The following is a 25,196-nucleotide window of genomic DNA, read 5'->3' on the forward strand; positions in this document are numbered from 1 at the left end:
TTATATTTGTTTTAGGTTGGTTTTGCTTATCTTTTTTTCCAATCTTGTGTTGTGAACTTAGTCCTAAGGCTCGTGGTCTACTTTCTTGTTGTCTATATGATTATATACATTGTTGGTACACTACCATGTTAACCCAAGGATGGTGTTATGCTTTCCAATATTCATAATGTTGAATTTGGGATTATTTCATATTATGTCTAGTGATTGGAAATGATTTTGCATATTCATCCTAGATTGGTATATCATTGGGACTAGGGCTACATATTCACCCTAAATTGGTAAATCCTTGGGACTAGAGCTGCATATTCGTTCCTACATTTTCCATCATCCAACACATTTGATTGATAGTTTATATTGGTTAAATGTTTCATGGAACTAGATTTCAAGTAGCACACATGTTTTTAAAAAGTTTACTATGTTCTTGCAAAATGTCAAAGAAAACTATTTTCTTTTTTTGATTGATTTTCTTCATCTTTGTTGCTTTCAAAATTTTGCACCAAGGTGCTTTTGATTGATTGCTTTCAAATTTTTTCACCAAATACTTGTCATGTTTCTTATCTCTACTATGTCTCTAATCTCATTGGCGGTTTTTGAAATCTCTTTCTCTAAGATGGGATCTATTGCAATAGAAGCAAGATACATATTTGTCATTCATACATATATTCAAGGCTTCATACATATCACTTTTGTTGTTTGACCACCTAAAGTTTGCATGTTTGCTTCTTTGTTATTGCTAGCTAATCACATGCTTGCCTTTGCCTTTATTCTACTTCTTGGCTGCAAAGTCTTTCTAAGAGTTCTTTTCATTTTCATTTTGTTTATTTCTTTGCTCCTCTTACAACAAGAGCCCCATCCAATCTTCAAAGTAAATAGAAGAGGATTTAATTGTAATATTCAATGTGGTAAAATATATTTTAGATGACCATGACAAGCCATTGAGTGCAATTGATACCTATTTTCATCATCAATATTCTTTTTGACAATCATAAGTTCGTGTTTGATGTTGGAGTTTAGTTAAATGGTCTATCAACTACTCACCTTTAGACATGTTAATAATGGTAAACTATGCTATGGAGAATATGAGAGACAAGGAAGAGAGTTTGGATGAGAGAGATGTATTATGTCAATGCATGTAAGATTACATGAGGTGGTGTGTGTATGTATCTAGCATGTTCCATTATTCCTGTTAGGCTCTGCTCACTTAATTTTATAATTACATTTTACATAAACAACATTTATTACATGTGACTAATTTTTACTTTATTACATTATTAAGTAATACATTAATGAAATCATCATTACAATATTTAACACCTCTTAATGGTGATTTCATTTTCCACAACTCTTAACATCTCTCTAAATTTTTTGAACTTTTCCTTGTTGAGAGCTTTCGTGAAGATGTTTGTCACTTGATCTTGGGACCTGTAATAAATTGCTCCATCTCTTTGTTTTGCACTTGTTCTTTGATATAATGATGTTGAATTTTGGCATGTTGTGTTTTTGAATGATGAATCACATTCTCTATTATCTTGATGGCACTTTGGTTGTCATACTGTAGAGTTGTAGGATGCATCTGTGGAAGCTTCAAACCACTTGAAATTCTATGTAACAATACTTCTTCACAACTTGCTCCAATAACTACTGTGTATTCTACTTTGGTTGTTGAAATCCCTATCGAAGGTTGCTTTTTACTTGCCCATGAAATCATTCCACTACCAAGGGAAGAAGCAATTTATTCACTACCTTAGATTTGTCATCTTTCAAAAGCTTTAAGTTTACCTCCATTGGTGTTTTGCTAGAATTGCAATTTTTTGTTATAAAATTTTTCAACAATTTTGAAGCACACTTTGTTTATGTGATAAAAATCTTTTCTGGTTATTGCCAAACTCCAATGCCCAAACAATAATGTAACAATCCCAAGTTAGTCATATCAAATGATTTACAAAGACTATCTTTTTCTTCTTGAATGAATTTATTATTGATGCCTGTAATTATTAAGTCATCAACATATACAACCACAATGATAGTTTCTTTTTATTTGATATATAAGCTAGGATCATTATCGCTTCTTTTGAAACTTCTTGATATAAGATACTTATTAATCTTTTAATACCATGCTCGAGGGGCTTGTTTTAGTCCATATAAGGCCTTCACCAACTTTCATACCAATTTTTCTTCTCCTTCCAACTACAAATCCTTCACATTGCTCCATATACATTTCTTCATGCAAATCCCCACTTAGAAATGCACTTTTAACGTCCATCCAGTGTACTTGCCATCCAAATTGTGATGCAAGGGCAAACAACATTTTGGTTATGACTAATTTTATAGTAGGAGCAAACATTTCTTCATACTCTATATCTTCTTTTTGTGCATATCCTTTTGCAATAAGCCAAACTTTATGTTTATCAATAAAACCATTTGATTTAAACTTTGTGCAATGCACGCATTTATAGCCTGTTGATTTCTTAGTTGGGGGTAATTCAACCAACTTCCAAGTGTCGTTTTCCATCAAGGCATATTGTTCTACTTGCATTACATCTCTCCGTTCATGTTTTTGATTTGCTTCATTAAAAGAAACTGTGTTATAAAAATGCATATCTTCACTCATCAAAGCAAAATTTACTTGTTGATTTACTCTACCTTTTCTTCCTCTATTTTTATGTCCTCCTCTTGTCTATTTCTAACCTAGAACAATCATACAACCCCGCGATTACAACTATGGAACAAGACTTCACATTTTGGATGTCCTAAGTCAAAAATTTGTTGTAGTGGGTGGAGCTGCTTGAGCATGAAAATACACAACTTTGGGCCTACATGGTAGACCTCAAACAATTGGTCTCAGAGATGAAACAAAAAGAAAATACCCATTTAAAAAATCCATTGATAGACTCCCAAATTGCAAATAGAGCTCTCCCACATTAGGAACCTACAAAATGAAATGTGCTCATCACATGCACTTATTAAACAAGAGGCAAAAACACAACATTAGACACTTGACTCTTGGGTTGAAGTTGTTCGTAAAGGGGAAACAAGGGAACAACCCCCCTCGTTTACAATGGCTGAGGGGGTTGTACAAGAAAAATTGAATGAGGAGAGCCTCCGTCGTACCTGAGAGCTTAATTTGAGAGTATGAGGGCAACCCCTTCTAGTGGCTCCACCAGAACCCCGTTAGCTAGGTATATCTTTCCTCCATGACACGTTGGACCTAAAGGGCATCACCCTTGATCGTGCATGGATGGGGCCCAACTACACACTCTTCATTCGTTTCCAGACCTTCGAGGACCGTATAAGAACTCTTCGGGCCAAGAGAAGACTTACCTCACTCCCATCATCACAAAGAATATTTCTTGATCTCGACCTCACGAAATCCCAATAGGCAAAACTCAAGTTATCTAGAGATCGGGTTGTAGCTGCACGAAAATAAGGGAAATGGGTGGTTATCAGTGATCTTGAAGCCATCATTTGAGATTCAGCTCCTTGGGGATATTGCCGCCTGTGGGCCAAATGACGATTCCTTTTAGATGGAGGACATGAGACGGGGTGTAGGTCCACCATCTTCATTGGCTGTTGGAATTATAATGGTTTATTTTGGTGTTCCCCAAGCACCCTTCATGATGCAATTGGGTCTTGTGACCTCCTTTTCCTTACATACACACGTGAGTCCTATGTAGAGTCCACACCCAATTGATGGGTACCATTGGGCATGGTCTTGTCGACAGGAGACAAGGTCCGATAGTGTTAAAGGCTTAAGGGGTGTGGCGTGCCTTATATGAGACTCCCTCCAAAGCCAAGTCACTTTGGTTTCTTCAGATGAGCATGCTGAATTTCTGTGGGTCCAAATCCATTAGAGTAGCCCCCTACTCCAAGATAGATACATTGTAGTTTGCTACTTTCCACCCGCCACATCACACTTCGCACTTCATAGGAAGTTTGAGGGAGACACTTTCCTTGACCTCTATGCAGATATTTCCCACTACTTCTTCCTTGGAGATATCATTGGTCTAGGAGATCTTAATGCACATACCAGAGACTTGTAGGTAGCCATCCATGACATTGTAGATGATGCACTTTGCCTCAGGAGTTGGAGCTAGCATTAGCGGGTCTTCATAGGAGCTCGCAGTTCAGACATGGTTCCTTTACAGGTTACGGGAGATACCTCTTACAACTAGGGGAATCTCATGGGTTACTGATCCTGAATGAGCTTCCTTGTTTCCCTGCTTCTGGTGATTTTACTTGCTTTCCTCATAGCAATGGATCTAGTGTAGTTGACTATGTCTTGGCAAATCACGACCTCCTCCCCTAGATCCAACACTTCTCAGTCTCCCACCTCACTTTGTCTAAACATGCTCTCTCCACCTTCTCCCTCTCTACATCCCCTTCTCCGCTCCTTGCCCCCTCTCCCACCCCTTCATCCACTTGTACCACTTTCCTTTTTGATAGAGATTATGCGAATGTCGACAGTACCCACCTCAAGTAGTTGCTTCCTCCCATCTCTAACTTTAAAGCCTTAAACACAACCACAACTAAATATTACACAATTTCCGCGTTCCTCATGGAAGCAACCCTCGACTCTTATCCCCATTCGATTCGCAAGTCTCACCCTGAAACTATCCATGGTACTTGTCTTAGGAATTGTTGGTTTGATGATGAGTGTAATTGTTTGCATAAGTGTCTATGCCTCGTGTTCCCTCATGCCCATCTTCCTCTCCTTACTAAAAATCACATCATAGCCACGGTCTTCCAATACCGCGACGGAAACAAGATTCTTCTTTAGTCCTAGAACATACATCACATCTGTGATTTTGAGAGGGGAGCCAAACTCCCTTTGAAAGGTCTGTATCGATCCCGGTAACGCTATACCTCCTGTCATCTCCAAACTCTATGTTCTGCTTGAGGTTTTTCTCCTCAAATTCACTAAAGAGATCTCTGTTCCCTGTCATATGGAACGAGGCACCGCTGTCAAGATACCACACGCCTCCCATTACAGTGCTAACCATGCATGCAATGAGAGTGAAATCAAGTTCGAATTATGAAGCTAGAGGTTCACTTGCTGCAGCTATTGTTGGCTCCTTCTTGCTTGCTTTCTTCTGTGGGCAATTTGTGTCATAGTGCCCATGCTCGTGACATTGAAAACACTTGACTTTCGACAAGTCCATCTTCTTGTTGCCCGCCTCGCCTCGGGACTTTTTTCACTTGGCTTTCTTTGCCTTACTCGCTAAGGCAAAGTCCTCTTCCACTTCTTTGGAAGAGGTCCCATCTTCGGTGTTTTGTCGAAACTTTTCTTGTACCAAATCTGACCACAGTCGTTCCCAATTTGGTAGCTTCTCCCTCATATTGACAGAGTCCTGATAATTGTGCCAACTCTTGGGAAGTCCTAGAAAAGCTAGGCTCACCATATCGTCCTCGACAAAAGTAATCCCAACACTTCCAAGCCCATCCTGACAATGGGTGAGCTTGGTTAAGTAATTCAGAATTGAGTTGCCCTTCTCCATCTTGATCTTTCTGACTTTTTCCTTCAGTGCCAACTTCCTATGGTCACTGCTACTATGAAACAGGTCTGTCAATGCCTTCCACATTGAGTATGGAGTATCCTTGCCATGGAGACTCGAGACAATGTGATCTCGAACTACCTCAAGGATAATCTGTCTCACGCTTGCCACACACTTGCTCCATTCAGCGAGATCTTTAGCAGAGGCTATGAATGTCTTGATTAATGAATTCTTTGAAGCCTTTGTCTTCCAGCACTGCTTCCATCCTGTCCTTCCAGGCTATGTAATTCGAGTTGCCATCGAAGGCATACTCAAGTCTCAAACTATAGAAAGCCATTTGCCGACTCTGAAGTATGAATTGCAAATTCAAATTTCACCTGCATAACAAATTCGAAATCTCCTCTTCTATATTGTCTTCAGCACTGATACCATGTAGATATTTCTGTAGATTCAACAACTCATGTGATCTACTAAAACATAAGACAAGAATCTACTCTACTCTTTACAACGAAAACCAATAATGATCAATGAAAACAATAACCAGAAAGAGGAAGAATATCAATGGCACATAACACAATATTTCTTTGGGAAAGCAACTGCTCAAAACCCTGACTATCTATATTGCATTAACTAGAAGATCTGATAAGAAAATACAATGCTTGTTCCCCTTGAACAATTCTTGCACAAGTATAATCTAACTCTCTGCTCACAAGCTAGCTCAAGCCAACACAACTTGTTTTGCTGCCTTCCAAGCCCCTACTTCCTTGCGCAATTCCTGAGAGAATCAACCCATATTTAATTGGGAAATCCATCCTCCATAACTGCACAATCCAAACTTTCCTCAACTAATTGCATGCACCATTTGTACAACTCATAAAATTATACAACTAATAGTACGTTGTCCCTGCACTTTAATCTCAATTGGGTCTTCCTCTGAATTGACATGCATGAGTTATTCTTGAGTGAATCTTTAGTTAACTAGTGTGGTACTGGTTGATGCACTGGTGCACTAACTCACTACTAGACCTCTACTAGTTCCTCCAACAGTTAGAACTAGTTTAACTAACTATAACTCAGTTAGACTGAGTTATCTAATTACAACTCCAAAGAACTCAACTCAAGCCCCTAAAATTTAGGGATCACTCTACATGACTCTAGATGTACTTCCAACTCGAACTTCCTAAGCTAACTAAGTCAACTTAAGTTAGTTAACTATTACAAGTTGCTATGAGAAAAGAATTACAATTTTAATTCACAATTTAGTTCAAGGACAAATTAAATTGGAATTTCTAGATGCTATTTTTAACATTTTTTGTTGCTATTTTCAACAATTATATGGATTAGCTTTTGTTAGTGGAGAGTTGCAAGGTCTTGTGACTCACTCGATCTATTCTTCTTATTATCTATATCAATCTTCAACAAAGATGATACGAAATACAAAGATAGTACACGATGACAGGATGGCATGATGATCGATGGTCATATATTGGCAGGTGGAATTCTCCTTAGTTGAGAGGGAGTGTTAATTTGTGCAACTAGGGCCAAATTCCACTTTGGACAACTCATTTGATGGAGATAATTATTGCATTGAATTCCTCTTTTCGAGAGGACTAAAATTGACCTAAGGTTCACTGAAATCGGACAAGAAGAAATATGTTTTTGAAGTGAAGCCCACACGTGCAATTTGTCAAGGTCAACTTGGGGTCAAGCTGGACAAATTGACCCTCCTCCAACACATATAAATAAGAGTGACCTCAAACCTCATTTGGCACCGTCACAACTCATCATATCTTCTCTCTCCTCATTTGGTTGGGTCGTACAAATTGTGGGCAACATATTTCTCTCACATGTGCGGATTTTAGAAGGCAGTTTGACTGGGCGTTGACTTTATGTTTCAACTGAGTTTGACCAGTGTTGACCGAGGCTTCTTTGACCTGTTTTGACTACGGTTTTAGAGGAATAATTTTGTTTGGGTAGGTCGCATTGATTGGCACAAAAATCGAGGATTTCTGGGCACTTTGACCCGTGTTGACTGTAGGCTTGTTTGACTACATGGTTGACTTGAGGTTGACCAAATTTGTTTGTTGATTTGTTGATTTCTTTGGGTTGACTTCTACTAGCAAGAGAGGCCAAATTCCTCTCTCCTTTGATCGAGCTGCTTTGGAAGAGTTTGACCAGATTTTGACTGTTGTTGACTTTCTAGTTAGGGCAGAATCTGATTGTTGTTGGCTGATGTCAAAATTGAAGATTTGACTGCGCTGTTTTGGACAGTGGTATTGGATCATCAAATTGGCAAGTCAATTTTGACTTTGACTTTGTATTATTGTACTCTCTCTCTGTGCTGAACATTTGATATTTATAATAAGAAGAATTGATCAAGGGTTTTCCCCATCTTGGGGTTTTTCCCTGGCTTGAGCCAAATTCTTGTGTTCTCTTGTCTTGGCTTGTCTTTTGCATTTATTGTTTATGTTCTATCTACAATTACTGTCAATGTGATTGCGATTGGAAAATAAGTGGAAATTATCATTGGGTTAATAAAATGACATTGAAGTAATTGTTGCAAGCATATAACATACCATTGTTATTTAAAATTTATAGTAAATGCCTTCCTTCCGTTGACATTTATAAATATCAATAAATGCCTTCCTTCCATTGACCTTTATAAATCTCACCATGATTTCATAGCAGGCATGAACCTTACTCTCATAATTCATTTGGATGATTTGAAAACTATTGGATAGTGACATCTTTGTTAGATCATCTCTTCTAGGGTTTCTTAAGGAATTCTATAATATAAACCATAGCCTAGGGTTGTGCTTTCCCTTTAGAGGGTGTTCTTTGTCACTTTTTGCCCTTTTTTGAGGCTAACATTGTCATTTGTAGGGTTACTAGGATTTTGTTACATTTGGATCTATAGAGGTGCATTTCTGAGGTCTTTATTATGTAAGGAGCCTTGTTTTTGTTGCGGTTGAGCCTATGGATTCAAATTCATTGTTCCTCCTAAATGGGGTTGATTGTCCTTCTTGGGTGGATCAAATGGTTGCTGTACTTTGTAGCAAAGGTTTATGAATGTAGTTGGTGAGTTTGCTTCCCGTTGAAGATGATGGTGTTATGACCACATAAGTTTGAAGAAGGATAGAGCTTTTGGGTTGATAATCCTTTATGTTGAGTGCAATCTTATTCATCAAGGATAAGAAAGGCGTGAAGAAAACTTGGGATACCTTCAAAAACTATTTGGAATGATGAATATTATCAAGGTCATTCATCTTGAATCTAAACTTTGTAACTGCAAGATTGTGACTTTGACACAATTGAGGAATATATTGCAAGGTTTATAAACTTGAAGGTTGGCACATTTCAAGGGGGGGATCCAAAATAGATTCAGAACTTGTAAATATTGTTCCAAGTAATCTCCCTCTAGCATTCAAATCTTTTGCTCGTATATTTTGCAACATTTCTTTATTTGCCAAGGATCTTGAAAGTTGAAACTCCTACTATGGAGGAGGTTTTCTTTAATCTCATTTAGCATCAAGTATGCTTTGAGGAATATGCGTGAGTTACCCTCTTGAGATCAAGCCCATCCAAAGGATGTTTCAACCTCTCTTAAATATGTGTTCTAGTGGGGTAAAGGGGAATATGTTAAATCCTTCAAGAAGAGGAAAGTCATATATAGTTACTATGAAAGAAAGGCCATTCCTTCAAGTCTTGCTTCACTCAACTTCATAAAATTGAAGATCCTTTGTGTTGAAGATCCTATCTTCCCCAAAGTCTTGGCCCAAAAAAGATTTAAAGAAAAGTTAAAACATTATTGTGATTGACAAATCCAATTGGGCTAATATGAAATAAGGTAACTCAAGAAAGGGTAAAGGAAGAATATCATTAATGTGCATGGGCAAGCAATCATTAATATTAAATATTAATAATTGACAATTCAAATTTAAATGTTTTCCCTCCAAGCATTAGATCAAGTCGGCTTCATCTAATGAGGGGTAAATCTTAGCATTCAAGATACCTCCATCACTTCATAGATATTAATGTCATCACAACTCATGGAAGCTAGAGCAACATGCAAACTTTAGAACTGCTGATGACAAATCATATATTGCTAAAGGTATCCGAATGTTACAAGGTATGTATGTATATTGTTTCAGTGTTATGATTTAGCTGCAATATTGGATGGCAAGTTAAACCCTGAGGCATGACAAGAATATCTCCCCCATAGATGTCTTGATTCGTGCATGCCAGTCACACTCATGTGAAAGTAAGTTTGATTTCTTGTATGTGTGATATATTGGTGCACTTTATAGTAACAATTAATATGACTTAAATCTATTGTTTTTTGGAAAGCATCTTACATTTGAATATATTGAACAATACCTGTCATGTGATCATGATGGATTTCTTGATTTTATAAAGTAGGCTAGAAACCTTGATTTTGATATTGTTGACAATACTTGTGATGAGTATGCAATAGTGTGTTTGTAAGAGACCATCTCTTAAGGTTTTGATAACCATATCTCCTATAATGACTTAACATCATAGCAAATTTGACAATGTGACAAATGGATGCCATGACTTGATGGTATTGGGACTTTGTTGAAAATGTTTGTATAATGTGATAAAGAAATGATGTTGTGATTATGATCCTTGAAGTATGAAGATACACTTGTCAGTTGCCCTAATTATATGACACTAACCTTTGATGAATATTTGATGACATGTTCAGATGTGACAATGAAGCAGCTGATGATAACTTGTCATGACCATGATGTATATATGTATGATAACCTGATATAGTTTGACTCTGTGATCTGACAGTTTTGTTGATGCATGACAATAATATGAGAGATAGGTTGATGTCGTGATTGATGATGATTGAAGAGGCTTCCCACTCATAGGGAGAGACCCTTGATGAGATCCCAACACCCACTATTTATTTACAATGGATGATTGCAAGTCTCATGATTGCAAAATGAAACAAGTCTTCTATTAATGAACATTTGATGTTGATTTTATGAGCCAACAGTTCGTTGCTGATAGGATTGGTTTGCCTCGAGCAATTTTAGGATCCACTTCTCATGTAAAAGTGCTTTGGCATGCTGAATGGCATTGATGGATTATTGTCACTAGATTAGATGGATCCCGTAATAAGCAATCAATCTGATGGATTCTTGTGTTGTAGCATGTACTCTGAGAAAGATAGAGTTCAGATATATATATTTATATAACTAGGTCAATACTATCAACCATGGACTGAGATACACTACCAAGAATCTGAGACTACATGGATATACTGATGTCGATTGGGTTGGCAATGTGGTGGATAGAAAAAGCACAACAGGGAGTTGCTTCTCTTTGGGGTCCGCTTCAATTTCTTGGATGAGCTGGAAACAAAACTCTATTGCACTATGCTCCACTGAGGCTAAATATATTGCAGCTAGTATGGCTTGTTGTCAATACTCCACTGAGGCTAAATATATTGCAGCTAGTATGGCTTGTTGTGAAGCCATCTGGTTAAGGAAACTTTTCAGTGATCTATTTGAGCACGTGTTGGATACCACCGTTAGTTATTGCAATAATCAAAATGAGATTCACCTTTCAAAGAATATCGAGTTCCATGATCGATCCAAGCATATTGATATCATGTACCACTTCATCTGAGATATGGTACAACGAGAAGCAATAAGGGCTCCATTACATCGGGGTGGATAAACAGGTTGCTAACATCCTCTCAAAGCCTTTGGGGAAGGCCTTCTTAACCTTCAAAGAGAGACTTGGAGTCGTGGAAAGACCCTCTCATGAGGGTCTTGCTTGAGTTGGACACTGAAATTTGGGAGCTCTTAGGGGGACTGTGGTACTTCTTGGAGCTATATGAACACAGGGTGAGTGGTTCACCTTCCCTGTGGAGTATATACCCCAACATAATTGAGCATAGGATGAGTGGTTCACCTTCCCTTGTGGAGGACACTATTTGAGCATAGGGTGAGTGGTTCACCTTTCCCTATGGAGTACGCTATATGAGAACAGGGTGAGTGGTTCAACTTCCCCTGTGGATACCCCAACATACATCCTACCCTTGCTGTCTGAGACTCCTAGGAATTACCTCCCGTTTGGCCAATGAGTTGGGAAAAGTGGTTAGGGTTAATTAGTACTATCGATGGATGCATATGGTACTATTGTATTCCCTATGACTAGGATGCATGATATTCAACAACTTGATCATTAAGGATCAAGCATGGTAGGGGTTCTACCCCCTGGACACGAGGACTTGCCTTTGTCATTCTAAGTGAGGGTGGCAGGGTCTTGTGACCCACCCTTTTTCCATCCTCAGAGTATGATCCTTGCCTTGGCGGTATTCGATCTTGACTAATGGGTAGAGGGTTGAGTTGGGCTCCTTGATGATGTTGATGGTTGAGATTGACTCTTGTATGTATCGGGTTGAGTTGGGCTCCCCGATGTGGTTCTAGGTTGAGCAGCGCTGCTTGATGTTGTTTTGGATTGAGCCAAGCTCCCCTATGTTGCTGTGAGTTGAGCTGGGGTCCCCTATGATGTTAGATCCTTCTTCTTCAGATTGATATTGTTCAGTTGATTATCAAAGGACGAGATGTGATGAAATGGATGTATTATTGATATAGCTATGGGATAGGTCTTTGAGTCCAGTAGGGTTTGGAGGTTTGATCTCCCCTACCCTTGATTATTCATTCTTCTTCTTCTATGAGATGAGATATAATGATGATGCAATTGCCTTCCTTCCTATTTTGAGTCATGTAATTCGAAATGAGATTGTTCCAAGGAGTCGCTCAGAGCAGAGATGAGATGAGATTTCTGATGCAGAGGGAAATTCCTCCCTAGCTGAGAGGGAGTGTTAAAGTTTGGGCAGCTATGGGATGAATTTCTCTAAGGAAACCCACCTGCCCCAAACCCTTGCCCCAAAGAAGATTTAAAGAAAACATTATTGTGACCCACCCTTTTTCCATCCTCAGAATATGATCCTTGCCTTGGCAGTATTCGATCTTGACTAATGGGTAGAGGTTGAGTTGGGTTCCTTGATGATGTTGATGGTTGAGATTGACTCTCGTATGTTTCAGGTTGAGTTGGGCTCCCCGATGTGGTTCTAGGTTGAGCAGCGCTGCCTGATGTTGTTTTGGATTGAGCCAAGCTCCCCTATGTTGCTGTGAGTTGAGCTGGGGTCCCCTATGATGTTAGATCCTTCTTCTTTAGATTGAGATTGTTCAGTTGATGATCAAAGGACGAGATGTGATGAAATGGATGTATTATTGATATAGCTATGGGATAGGTCTTTGAGTCCAGTAGGGTTTGGAGGTTTGATCTCCCCTACCTTTGATTATTCATTCTTCTTCTTCTATGAGATGAGATATAATGATGATGCAACTGCCTTCCTTCCTATTTTGAGTCATGTAATTCGAAATGAGATTGTTCCAAGGAGTCGAGCAGAGCAGCGATGAGATGAGATTTCTGATGCAGATGGAAATTCCTCCCTAGCTGAGAGGGAGTGTTAAAGTTTGGGCAGCTATGGGATGAATTTCCCTAAGGAAACCCACCTGCCCCAAACCCTTGCCCCAAAGAAGATTTAAAGAAATCATTATTGTGATTGACAAATCCAATTGGGCTTAATATGAAATAAGGTAACTCAAGAAAGGGTCAAAGGAAGAATCATTAATGTGCTTGGGCAAACAATCATTAATAATAAATATTAATAATTGACAATTCAAATTTAAATATTTCCCCTCCAATCATTTGATCAAGTCAACTTCATCTAATGAGGGGAAAATCTTAGCATTTAAGATACCTCCGTCAATTCATATATATTAATGTCATCACAACTCATTAGAGGGATCATTCATAAAAAAAACAATTTGGATTTCTTGTAAGTTTGAGTTCTCATATATATTCACATGCTAGACAGATTTTGGCATGATCAGATTTGGATGGATTCGTATATATACTTCTGTGGCTTGATACATTCACATGGCAGACAGATTTTGGATGGAATCATATGTATACTTCTGTGGCTTGATACATTCAAATGTCAGACAAGATTTGGATGATTGTATGCATGTCATAAGCATATCATGGCAGACCAGATTTGGATGATCGTATGCATGTCATATGCATGTTATGGCAAACCAGATTTGGATGGATCATATGCATGTTAGTGTGGCTTTACATCTTCGCATGGCAAACCAGATTGCCTGGTTCTTATACATGATCTTATGGCTATACATATTCGCATGGCATACCTCCATGGTGTATTGATATCTTCCATTCACATGGCAGACATGATGTAGTGATGACTCTTGTGATCCTATTCGCATGACAGGCATAATATATTAAATGTCCTTTTGTTGATCCTAGTATGTAAGACATGCCCTTGCATGGATGGCAAAGCTATGATAGCAGACCTTATTGGATAATGATGTAATTCAGATGGCAGAGCTTTTATGGCAGTCATTTGTATGGCAAACATATGTATGACATGATCCTTATATGATTCAAATTGTAATCAGATGGTTCGAAGATAGACTGAGTATTCATGGCAGAGTGACCTCGATGTAATTGTGAACATGGATAATGACAGTGATGGGTAAGATAGTGATGATATAATTCAGTGATAACAATATTGCTATGATTCAGCGACGACTGCGATATGGCAGATTGGTTAGCTGCTCTCTTGAATTAGCTTCTTTCAGTTCACAAACAAAGTTGTGAACTGACCCTAGTTCGCCCTAGGAGGCCTGATGTAATGATGCATCTCATTATGGATGTACTTTGTTTCTCAGTTGACCAATTGATGAAAATCTAATAGAAGAAGAAGAATTGAATTCCGGGTTTTCCCCCAGTCTCCGACCAAATACTGGTGTCTCTATGTGTGTATGCTTTTCTTCCGATGTTCCTTTTATTTCTCCGGCATTGTTAATGATGTTATTCTTTCTACATAATTGCTAATGATGTGATAATGTTATGGGGTCAATGCTTATGTAAATGATGAAAAGTATAATTGCAATTATCAAAAGAAAAGAACAATATAGCGCTAAGAAAATTAACAGATACCTAACACATGACCAAACATGAACACCTCTATCTACTTATAGATAACAACACATTGAAGAGAAAGTGGCTATTGGTGACAATTCAAACATATAGGGTGAATCTTGTGTTGATGTTATAAGTTCGGAGATGCTCTTCATGTTCCAGGTGTTGGGCCAAATCTTCTTTCTATTTGGAGCATTAGACACACTCTTTGGTTAAATTAAAGGACATGAGTGATTGCTTGGAAAAGGTGGATGTCTTAGGATATTGTGATGATCATATGTACAGGTTGGGGAAATCCCTTTCTTCCTCGAAGAAAAAAAGGGTTTGGCATTAGTGTCTGGACCACAACAATTATGGATCTTCTCAACATATGAGTTGATTACATAAGATTGATGGACCTTGTACAAATTGAACCACCCAATGGTGTATGCAATAGGAAGATCCACTATCGTAGTACTAGTCATGGAGGTGAATATTTTAGCAATGCTTTCCAATGATTTATTGTATCTAAAGGCACCTTTGTGTCAAGATCCATTTCTTACACTTTAAAACAGAAGGGAGCAGTAGAGTCGAAGAATAGGGCTGTCATGGAGATGGCTCATTGCATGTTTCACTCCAAGAAAATCAAGCTTTCATTAAGGGGAGATGTGATTGTTTGTGCAATCCATATCATGAATAGAACGGCTACTCATGTTGTCTCTAGTGTGGCTCCTTATGAGAAATTGTATGGAAACAAACCTTTTAGTTGCATGGAGCAAATATTCAACATAATTGAATTCATTGTTCAGCCTTGGCAAAAGGTTCTCATAAAATGAAATATCTCATCCACTTAGAAGACACTCAAGTTTTAGCAAAAATTGATTGCTTTTTGAAGAGACTTATTAGGGAAGCAATAGAAATCATAAAAGAGCTCTTTAATCTAAATTGAGATGATGGGCTAAAAATTAGCAGCACTTGGTTGCCTTTATTACTTCCATAACTCAAGGCAAGTAATTTGCTGGTTTATTTTTAGTCTAAGAGCATTTATAGATTAAACTCACACAGGGCTGAAGAAAGGGGTGGGTTTTAACTTTTCACAGACTCTTTGATTCTATTTTATTAGGTTTTTAGGTTAGGGTCTTTAAGTCTTGCATTTCTTTTTATATATGGTTGTGACGTTTGTATCCTTGTAAAAATAAGAAAGTCCGAATTCTGGTTAATGTTAGTGATGTGTTGTTTGTATTCTGTTGGTATAATCTTTCTAGTTATATCCTTATTATGAGGTGCTTTATAGTTAATATTATAAGGTAGGGTAATATTTGATAGTATTAAGGTTCTAGGTAGCTAATAATACCATCGTTGGTTCTAGGTGTATAATAGTTAATAGTTATATATACTACGATACCTTAATATTGGTTAGTTGTAGCCTGTATAATCTTTCTAGTTATATCCTTATTATGAGTTGCTTTATAGTTAATATTATAAGGTAGGGTAATATTTGATAGTATTAAGGTTCTAGGTAGCTAATAATGCCATCGTTGGTTCTAGGTGTATAATAGTTATATGTATTACGATACCTTAATATTGGTTAGTTGTAGCCTGTTAGTCATATAGTTGTTATGAGACGTCTTTATAGTTTATCCAATAGGGTTGGGTAATATTTGACAGGACTAAAGTTCTAGGCAGATAATAATACCATCTAGGTAGATAATAATATTATGAGACGGTTCTAGGTGTATGATTGTGCTGAGATGCGCTCTCCAGCCCAATATGGAAGAGATGTTATCCTGTCCTGTTATGGAAACATTTTACTTGGTCAAATAAAATAAAATAATAAAATAAATAATTATATTTATTAATTAAAATATTTTGACTGTGTAAAATTACACAAAAATTAAAAATAAAATAAAATAAAAAATAAAAAATTATAATTAATAATTAAACCAGCCTAGATCCATCTTAACTCCGGATCTACCATGCGCAGAAAGGGATCAAATCTGAAGTGCAACCCTCTTTCAGGTCCCTCTCTGCGCATGGTAGATCCGGAGTTAAGATGGATCTAGCCTGGTAGTTATATATATTGTGATAGCTTAAGATAGGTTTGTTGTAGCTTGTTAGAGGTTGGTCGGTATAGTATATTACTATTGATTTGTTCTTGGTATATGATATTTTCATTAGTTTGCTATCTATATGTTACGCTACATCAATATATGTTAGTTGTAGCTTGTTCGAGATATGCTAGTAGGTAGAGCTTCTAGTTAGAACCTCTTAGATGGTGTAGTTAATATTATTTGCTGACCTGCATTAATTAGTCTTAAATTGGTTTCTTCTTAAATAAATATTCAAGATTGATAAAGAAACCAAAGTACTCTTTCTCATTATCTATTTGTTCACATTCTGAAGATGAACCCAGATGTGGTTCGAAACATCGATATGACAACAAACTCTAACACTATCCCTAAAACATTAGAACATATCTTACTGCGAAAGCTGGAAATAAAATATAAACATTCCTTTGTTAGTTTCCGTATGTCTTCACTCACTTTGCTAGACCCACTCTTGCTATGGCTTGCCTTGTTTTACTGTAGTAATAGTGATGGTGGATGATGTCAATTAGGACCTCACCAATCTTTTCACAGATGATTAGATCTAGAGCAATATGTTTCACATTTATTTCTTTGCTTTTACAAAGATTTTCAGACGTATTGAATCAATATATATATATATATATATATATATATATATGAATCAATACATCTAAAAATCTTTGTGAAAGCAAAGAAAGAGATACTATGTAAAAGCATATATATATATAATCTTTGTAACTGTTCTATGTATATCACATATAAAACATTTATAATATCAACTGAAAGTGATAATACTTCGGTTTGTTATTGTCATCCTCCAAATGATTACTTGGATTTTATTCTATACAATTTTTCTTCCACATAATCTCTCTCTACAAACACACACACATGTATGCATGCTTGTATATCAAATCTCGATGTACTATATTTTGTAGATAGAAATTTGACACGTTAGTGGTTTGAAGTTTTGAACTTTCTACAAAGTTTAACATGCCAAGACTAGAATTTAAGATGTGCACTCTTCAGAATGAAACAAATCTTTTAGAGAATATGAGTCTTTTTTCAAAAATTCAAATTGGAAATTTTGTTAATAACTTGAACATAGTTTTATAGTTCAGTATCTTGTTATGCATCTTTTTATTGCAGTGCCTTGTTCATGTTCCTTTTCAAGAGTTGTATTTCAATGTTGAAATGTGGCTGCAGCTGTTTGTGGCATTTTGACTTGCAGTAAATATTTAACTCCTAAGATATGTAGTTTTGTTGGGAATTTTGTACACCGATTCATTAAATAATTTTCTTATTGTTTTATCTACTTATTTTGTAATTTTGTTGATGTGACATGTTTGCTAGCATTCATTCTATGATTGTCCCTTGTAGTTGTGGTTGCATCAAGGTATTCTTGATGCCAATTAATTGTCATTTAAATCTAGGATCAAGGTAGCTTGATATTTAGAGAAATGCATATACAAAGTTTCCTTGGATTGATGATGACTGTCATTCATTTAGGTTTGTGGAAGATTCTCAAGGGTAAGAATCACTACTTTTGTTTTTCAAAACCAAATTAAGAATCTGTCTCAACTACTTTAGTCAATCTGAGATTATGATGTGTATGTGCAGAACCCTTGATTTATTATATTATTGAGAATTCAGCATTTCTGAAGTTGCTTATTGCATGGCCTTTCTTGAATGTAACCTTGTTTTATTGCTTCAGTTGTTTTCTAAGGCGCGTATCTGAATGGGTATTAATTGATACAAGAAGAATTCATCTTACTTGCGTTGCAAAAGGTTTTTAAAAATGAAAGGTGTATGGGGTTCATGCCAATATTGTTTGCAGATAAATGATCGGTATGAGTTTCCTTTGCAACTTGATCTTGATAGAGACGATGGGAAATATCTTTCTCCAGATGCAGATAGAAGTGTCCGCAATTTATATACTCTTCACAGGTTAGTTTCTGCTACTGTTATATGATGAATCAGGTCTTAGTTTTATTTATTTATTTTTATATAGTTGTGTAAGCTGGTCAGAGTACTTATATTAATCCATGGGAAAAAATGTTACATGTAATAATTGGGCTGTAGCTACTGGTCTTCCACGGGGGAAACCAGACCAGTAGCACAGTGTAACAGTTTTAGACCATGTGAAAAGTTTGAACAAAATTACAAAACCAAAGAGGTAATTGTTCTTATGGCACCTATGACCTGTGCTTGAGGCTGGAAAGTCTTCTATGACAAAATATAATGTAAAACTAATTCTGATAGTTAACATGACAGACAAAAACAGAAACTAAGTAGTTGAGGAATCAGCCTGAATGGTTTCAGATGGACCCTCTTCATCTTCAGAATCAACAAACTCTATATTTACTAGCAGCTTATCTAGCACAAATACCTTCTTATCCAACTTTCTGAGTTTCCCCTTTGTCCTGTCCACCTGAAGTAAAACCTCCTGCTGTTCCTCTGACCGCTTGACTAGGACTCTGCCCATGATAGTCTTCATTTTCCAGTATATGTTCACAATTTGCATATACTGGGTTTGTCTTGTCCTGGTATTACCTGTATTCAGGACTCAAAGTTCAATTGGTTCCTTAACTTCAGCATCTGAGATGAAACAGTGGTCAATCCTAGCACCTCTTCAATCTCCTGTCACAAATCAGGGCTTAGTTATTATTCAAGTATGTGTTTATTGTGTTTTATTGTTTAATCGTGTTAGGGTTATGTTACCTACATTGGAAGTGTTTGGAATTATATTTCTTATATTCAGTGGAAGTTTATTGTATATAATGGATTGATATACTTTTTTTATAATGCTTGAATAAATAGAAAATGATACATGTTCATGCCAATTAGTAAATGGCAAGTTCCATTGCAATTCATTGCTTATTGATTCAATGGCACAAACTCCATTTGATTTAAAGCAATGCTGGGGATAGATCTATGAAAGGAATGTTGTTAAATAATAAATACTTGAATCTGAATTTGAGCCTATTAGTGATTAAAGGAATGTAGGATCGACACATATATTGGGTAGGAAGTGTCTTGAACCCTTAATCCATCGTTAGTAAGACTCACATAGATGAAAAAATCGCCGACATTGAGGTATGTCATAATGTCAAACAGAAAAGAAAGATTGCTGAGAAAAAAATCATAATTTGTTAAATAAATAGTGAAATGATTTTATGAAGAAATCATGATATTGTGATTTGTTATATACATCACAATATTTTTGAAAATATTTTCAAGGTTATGTAGAAAACACCAATATAAGTTGAAATTTCTATTTTTTAGGGACATTTGTTTGACTATTTTTCTGGGAGGTCATCATTGGCAATATTATGTTTTTAACATTGATGTAATAGTTCCAGTATGTTTGAGGGTGGTCCAACTTGATCAATATTCATATAAATAAAGTAGAATTTCATGTCCCATTCAAAATTCCATAGAGTTAACAATTCTTAGGATCTCAATATCTTAAGATTGGTGGGATTGCAATATTTCAAGATTGGATTCTATCATGTATAAGGGTATGGGATTGTCACTTAATCAAGAGCGCCAAGCCCTCTATATATTTTGTTTTTGTTGGTGTTGATTATTGAACTCATCCATCATGATGCTAATATAAATGTACACTTTTCTCAAGCCAAAACTAAGTTGCGTGGTATGGGGAAACGAAAAACGCGTATTTGAAATGGGAATGTGCTGAAAACATGCCCCCCTAAAAATCAACAAAGAGGGACACACACACATATATTTCAGAAAATTATAATGAAATTGTTGATGGTGCTAGAAGTCCGCCAACACAAGGGGGTATCCCCGTTATGAAGTCCTAATTAAACCTCACACTGTCTGGGATAGGAGCCCCACCTGGGAAATCGACCTGGCTGCCATTATGATGAACTTAAAGATTTGCCTTGGCCAAGAATAGCAACCTAAGAAAACACACATATAAGTTTTGAGACAAACAAGCAATGTGAGCTTTGTGAAACATACAATTGCAATGTGTATAAAGTACTTTCATGGATGGAGTAAAATAAAGGGAGTCTTTAGAAGAAGAATAATAGTACCACTGTAATAAAGACATGCATGCATAGAAAGAATAATTGATTAATCTGAAAAGTAGTTCTAAAAATAACAATGATCATGAAAACAAATGTGACACATGTTTCAATTAAGATGTGTACTAAAGCTAATAAAATAGTTCATTCTCTTTAGTACATAAACATAAACATATACTGCAAACATCAAAAGAAAAGTCTTACAACATTTCTGATACATGCATGAAAGTACGTTTGGCTCTAAGGGCTTCAAAATATTAAGTGAAAGTACCAAGATACACAATTACAAAGATGTCTCACTTGTTCCAATAGTGGAACATGAAGCCACAACTTGCTCCTCAAAAGAATGATCTCTCTCTCCTATGCTTAGCTAGAGAAGTGAAGGCTAAAATTCCTTTGCTTGAGGCATGAGGGCCTATTTATAACAAATGGGGCGACCTTTCACCTCCCATGTGACTCTTGAGCTCTCCTATGACCTTTGGACTTCCTAGTGACTCTTCACATTCCATAGGTGAATTTTGGACTTCCACACACATTTTACAATTTTATTGTTTTTTCGAATACAAAATTAAATTTGACAAAAATTGTGGCAAAAACCATAAAACAAAAATGGACATATTTGTGTTCACGTAAGGGAAACTGAATTTCGATGATTGTTACATGGAGCTCCATTGTAATATATTGATACCAAGCTATATATTCCGCTACTATATCTCCGACCTTTTGTGGTAGATCAAGATTGTATTTGATCTCGCCCTTCAAAGCATTGGATATATAATTTTGGACCCTGATTGTACATTGTTCCACAACACTAACTGTAACTTGACTGGCTCAGCTACATATTGCAAAACAAAGTCTTTATTCACTTCCAAGTCATCTTGGGTAGTCCCCTATCTAATGTGGTCCGAGAATTCTTCTAGCTCATGCTTGATAGTACTCTTGTGTCTTACCTCCCCAAGTGCACCTATAGAAATTTATTTTGTGTGCCCCACACCAAGGCTTCCAGTCCATTGTGTGACTGTGTATATGCTGGCATAGTGTTGGTTATATGATTGTTGAGCTGGTCATAGGTCTGCATATACATTCTTATTTTTGGTTTATCCATCCTAGCTTCATACCTGTGTTTTCTAACCAACATTGTTGGTGCATTTAAATACTTGACGCCCCATTCCTGGATCATATCTATAGTTGTATAAGCTAACTTTAAGATCCTTAAGTTTTCTTGTGGCCCTTTCTGAACTTCGTACAGAGGCACCATTGCCTTATGCAAAGTGGCCTTCTCTTCATACACTTGCTTCATTGTGTCTTCCAATGGCTTGAGCTCTTCAAGTATAGTTGATTGTAATTCTTCTCTGCTAGAATTGGTGGAAGACACCCTTTGATTTTCAACAAGGTGATAAATTTGTTGCTTTGTGACAACCAATTCCTTCTCCAATTGTGCATTCATTTTCATTAGGAACTCTGTGTTCTTTGCGACTACTGGAAGGCTGCAATTGCTGAAGTCACTGCTCTAGGATTGGTCTCGGTGTTTGACACAATAACCCTTTATGTGTGGATGGAAACAAGTTGATTGGTTCATTTGGAAAATACCTCCTTTCTTGAATGATCTTATCCTTCAACTCATCAAAGGTGAAGTTGAAGATGTCCATAATTCTATCATCAGGTGGAGGTAGAATCCCCAACTCATTGAACGGAAGATGCCCACATGCTAGAGGAATTCAAGGCCATCTTTAGAGGAGCTATGGTTGGCTCAGTGTGCGTTGTCGGGTTCTTCTCTTGTTCATCATCTATGTCTTGGGCCTCCAAATCTTCCTTTAACTCTCTTGCAAATTCGTCTTCCTGTTTCCTCTTGTTTTCTTATTCATATTGTAGCGTTTGGTGCTCCTCTTCTTCCATTTGTTGCCTCTTCTGGGTTTCCTCCTCTCTTCTTTTCTTCAACTCATTTTTCTTCTTTTGCATGTCCTCTCGCGTCTTCTTTTCTTGCTCTTATTTCTACTTGCGCTCTTCTTCTTGTTCCCTTTTCCTAGCTTCTTCAGATTCCTTCCTCTTCTTCTCTGCCTCAATTGCACCTTTAGTGCATGGATCAACCTTGAATTTCTCACTCCTCTCTTCTTCAACATCATATCTCTGCTTTCTCTTCGGCTCGATATCAACCTCGGCAACAACTTCTTACTGTGTCCCTTCTTGATAAGTATCCGACATGTGTACTGCGTGAGAAGGGCCTGCTTCATCACTTGGTCCGACTACTATGGAAGCATTATACTAGTTCGTGGGTTTGGATGCTCACCCCGTGAAACCTTTTTCACCTTAGCAACATTCCTCTGTGGTTGTTGGGTTAGTATGCTTGACCAATTAAAAATCTTTCCTTCTGTAGCACATGGGTAGGCTGTATATACCCATCCTTCTTCAAAGAATTTTATGCTTTCGCGCCCATACAACTTGCAACACAACCATAAGATATTGATACACTTTACTCAATGACTTTGTTCTGTAAATTCCTTCAGTCTTCTAGAAAAATTTCCCTGGATCTTGCCACCATGTCATGAGAATGGCCTTTGTAACAAACTGAGAATAACAAGCCGCATAGAATTTTGAATTCAAGTATTCCTCTGGGTTCGACAACTTGTAATAATAGTGAATATTATGGGGTTGATATGTAGCGAGCTCTTGTCAACTTGCATTATTGAGGATCGTGTTTTTAGAGTCAATATGTTGCAATATCCATCCTATCACTTTTACTTCCTTGCCCTCTAGGTCTTCTAAGAAATCATCCTTGATAATTTCTCTGAATATCGTTTGCCATGTTAAGGTGGTGGACTTATAAATGAAGCATTTTGTGTCTGACAAAATGGGTACTTTGGCTCTCGGGCTGTTGACAACACCTTCGATACTGCTTTTGTTAATTTAACACTGTTCTATGCTATGCCAATTACTTTAGCCCAATTCAACAACAGTAATTGAAGATAGAAAAGTAATTGTAATGACAGTAAGAGACAATAAAGAGCATCAACAAGAGACACCAATTTGGTCAAAGACTAGGGAAAAACCCCACAATGGGGAAAACCCTTTGAAAATTCTTGTTCTATTAGATTTCCTTCAAATGTTCAGTAGAGAGTACAATGAGCCAAATGCATAAACAAGAGTCAAATTTAAGGCTTTGAATTATCCAACAAATCAACCAACCAAGATCTAATATTCCAATGATGAAAAAGTCAAATCTGGTCAACTGATATAAAGTTTGCAATTATGAAAAGTCAACTACAATCAACGTGCCCTAACCAATCCCAAGTTAGCAGTCAAAACAGTGGAACAAGAGCTCATTCAAAGGTCAACCAACTTAGCCTTGAATGCTGGTCAAATCACACTCAAAACAATCCCAAAAATTCTACGGAGAGAGAAACCACCAGTCAACTGCGGTCAACGCAGGTCAGAGTGCCTAGAAAATCTCGGTATGTGTTCCAAAAGATGTGGCCTAGAGGGACAAACCTTCTCCAAGAGAAAATTGCAGAAAATGATGACATAAGACCCCAAGACAATGCTGGTCAAGGATCCCTATTTTAGAAAGTCAACATAGAAGTCAATGACGCCAAGAGACCCTCGCATGTGTGAAGAGAAAGAGCTGTGTTGGCTTAGTGGGGCCTGACCCAGGTTCGAAAGTGATTTAGCCAAGCAAATCCTGGTACAACTGGTCCTTTTGGCAATAGTCTGCGGAGCGGGCATTGAGGTCTCACTCGAAGTAGTATGGGAGGGTGCTAGAACAAGGTTCCGCACCCTGGGGATGTCTGGTATGTGGTGATTGGTACGCGATGCAACCTTCGCACGCATTGTGCTACGCGCAACCCGTGCCCTGTGATACTGTCTTCGAGCAGTTCTAGGCGCAACGTGATCCGTGTTATTTACCCAAGTTTTCCTTATTTAGTCTCCGTTAGCCGATTACTTAGATTAAATTCACTTATAAGCAATCATACATGTAACTGTCAATTGCGCGCAGTAAATAACATAGTAAAGTAACGTATAACATCAACATATAGATTCGAGAATAGATTCACAGAAATAAACTTCTCTTTATTAAATTTCAAATTCAAGTACAATCCACTTATAGACCCGACTTCGTCTTGCGCACTCAGCTGCAGGGGTCCGCGCACTCAGTTGCGGACTCTACTAGGCCTCTGCGCACTTAGCTGCAGAGCCTCTTCCCACTACTACGACCCAATACACTTCACCTTTCACTTTATGCTCTGACCATGCCTTCGTATCTATCTATTACTTGTTTACTCCCCCAGAAACTATTTTTACACTTAGAGCCTCGCTCTATTTATACAATTCCATGGTCCGCGAACCATGGGTAGGCTGACACAACTTTACATTATTTTACAATTCTTAGGGCGAACAACCCTATGATTCGTCCTAGACTTTCGCGCTTCGCGTTCGTACTTCGTGGAGTCTTTACATTACATTGACCAAAACTTGGGCTTTAAGCCCCAAAAACATGCTATGGGGGGATCCGTTGCCCAACAGGCCCCCAACACAATCAT

General features: G+C 37.3%; 1 protein-coding gene across 2 annotated transcripts in view; it reads left to right on the plus strand.

The window, feature by feature from the left end:
• LOC149229424 (ubiquitin C-terminal hydrolase 13-like) overlaps window positions 1–25,196 on the plus strand; it is a 151,598-nt gene that overhangs the window by 16,034 nt on the left and 110,368 nt on the right. For both annotated transcript variants that reach the window (XM_089378640.1, XM_089378642.1), the window contains exon 10: window positions 18,447–18,556. In XM_089378640.1, the coding sequence (XP_089234766.1) occupies window positions 18,447–18,556 (110 nt within the window). The remainder of the gene's footprint in view (window positions 1–18,446; window positions 18,557–25,196) is intronic.

Source organism: Pinus tabuliformis, chromosome J, assembly GCF_031772625.1.
Source record: "Pinus tabuliformis cultivar Carrire ecotype Pingquan chromosome J, CPIR1, whole genome shotgun sequence".
Taxonomy (NCBI): Eukaryota; Viridiplantae; Streptophyta; class Pinopsida; order Pinales; family Pinaceae; genus Pinus; species Pinus tabuliformis.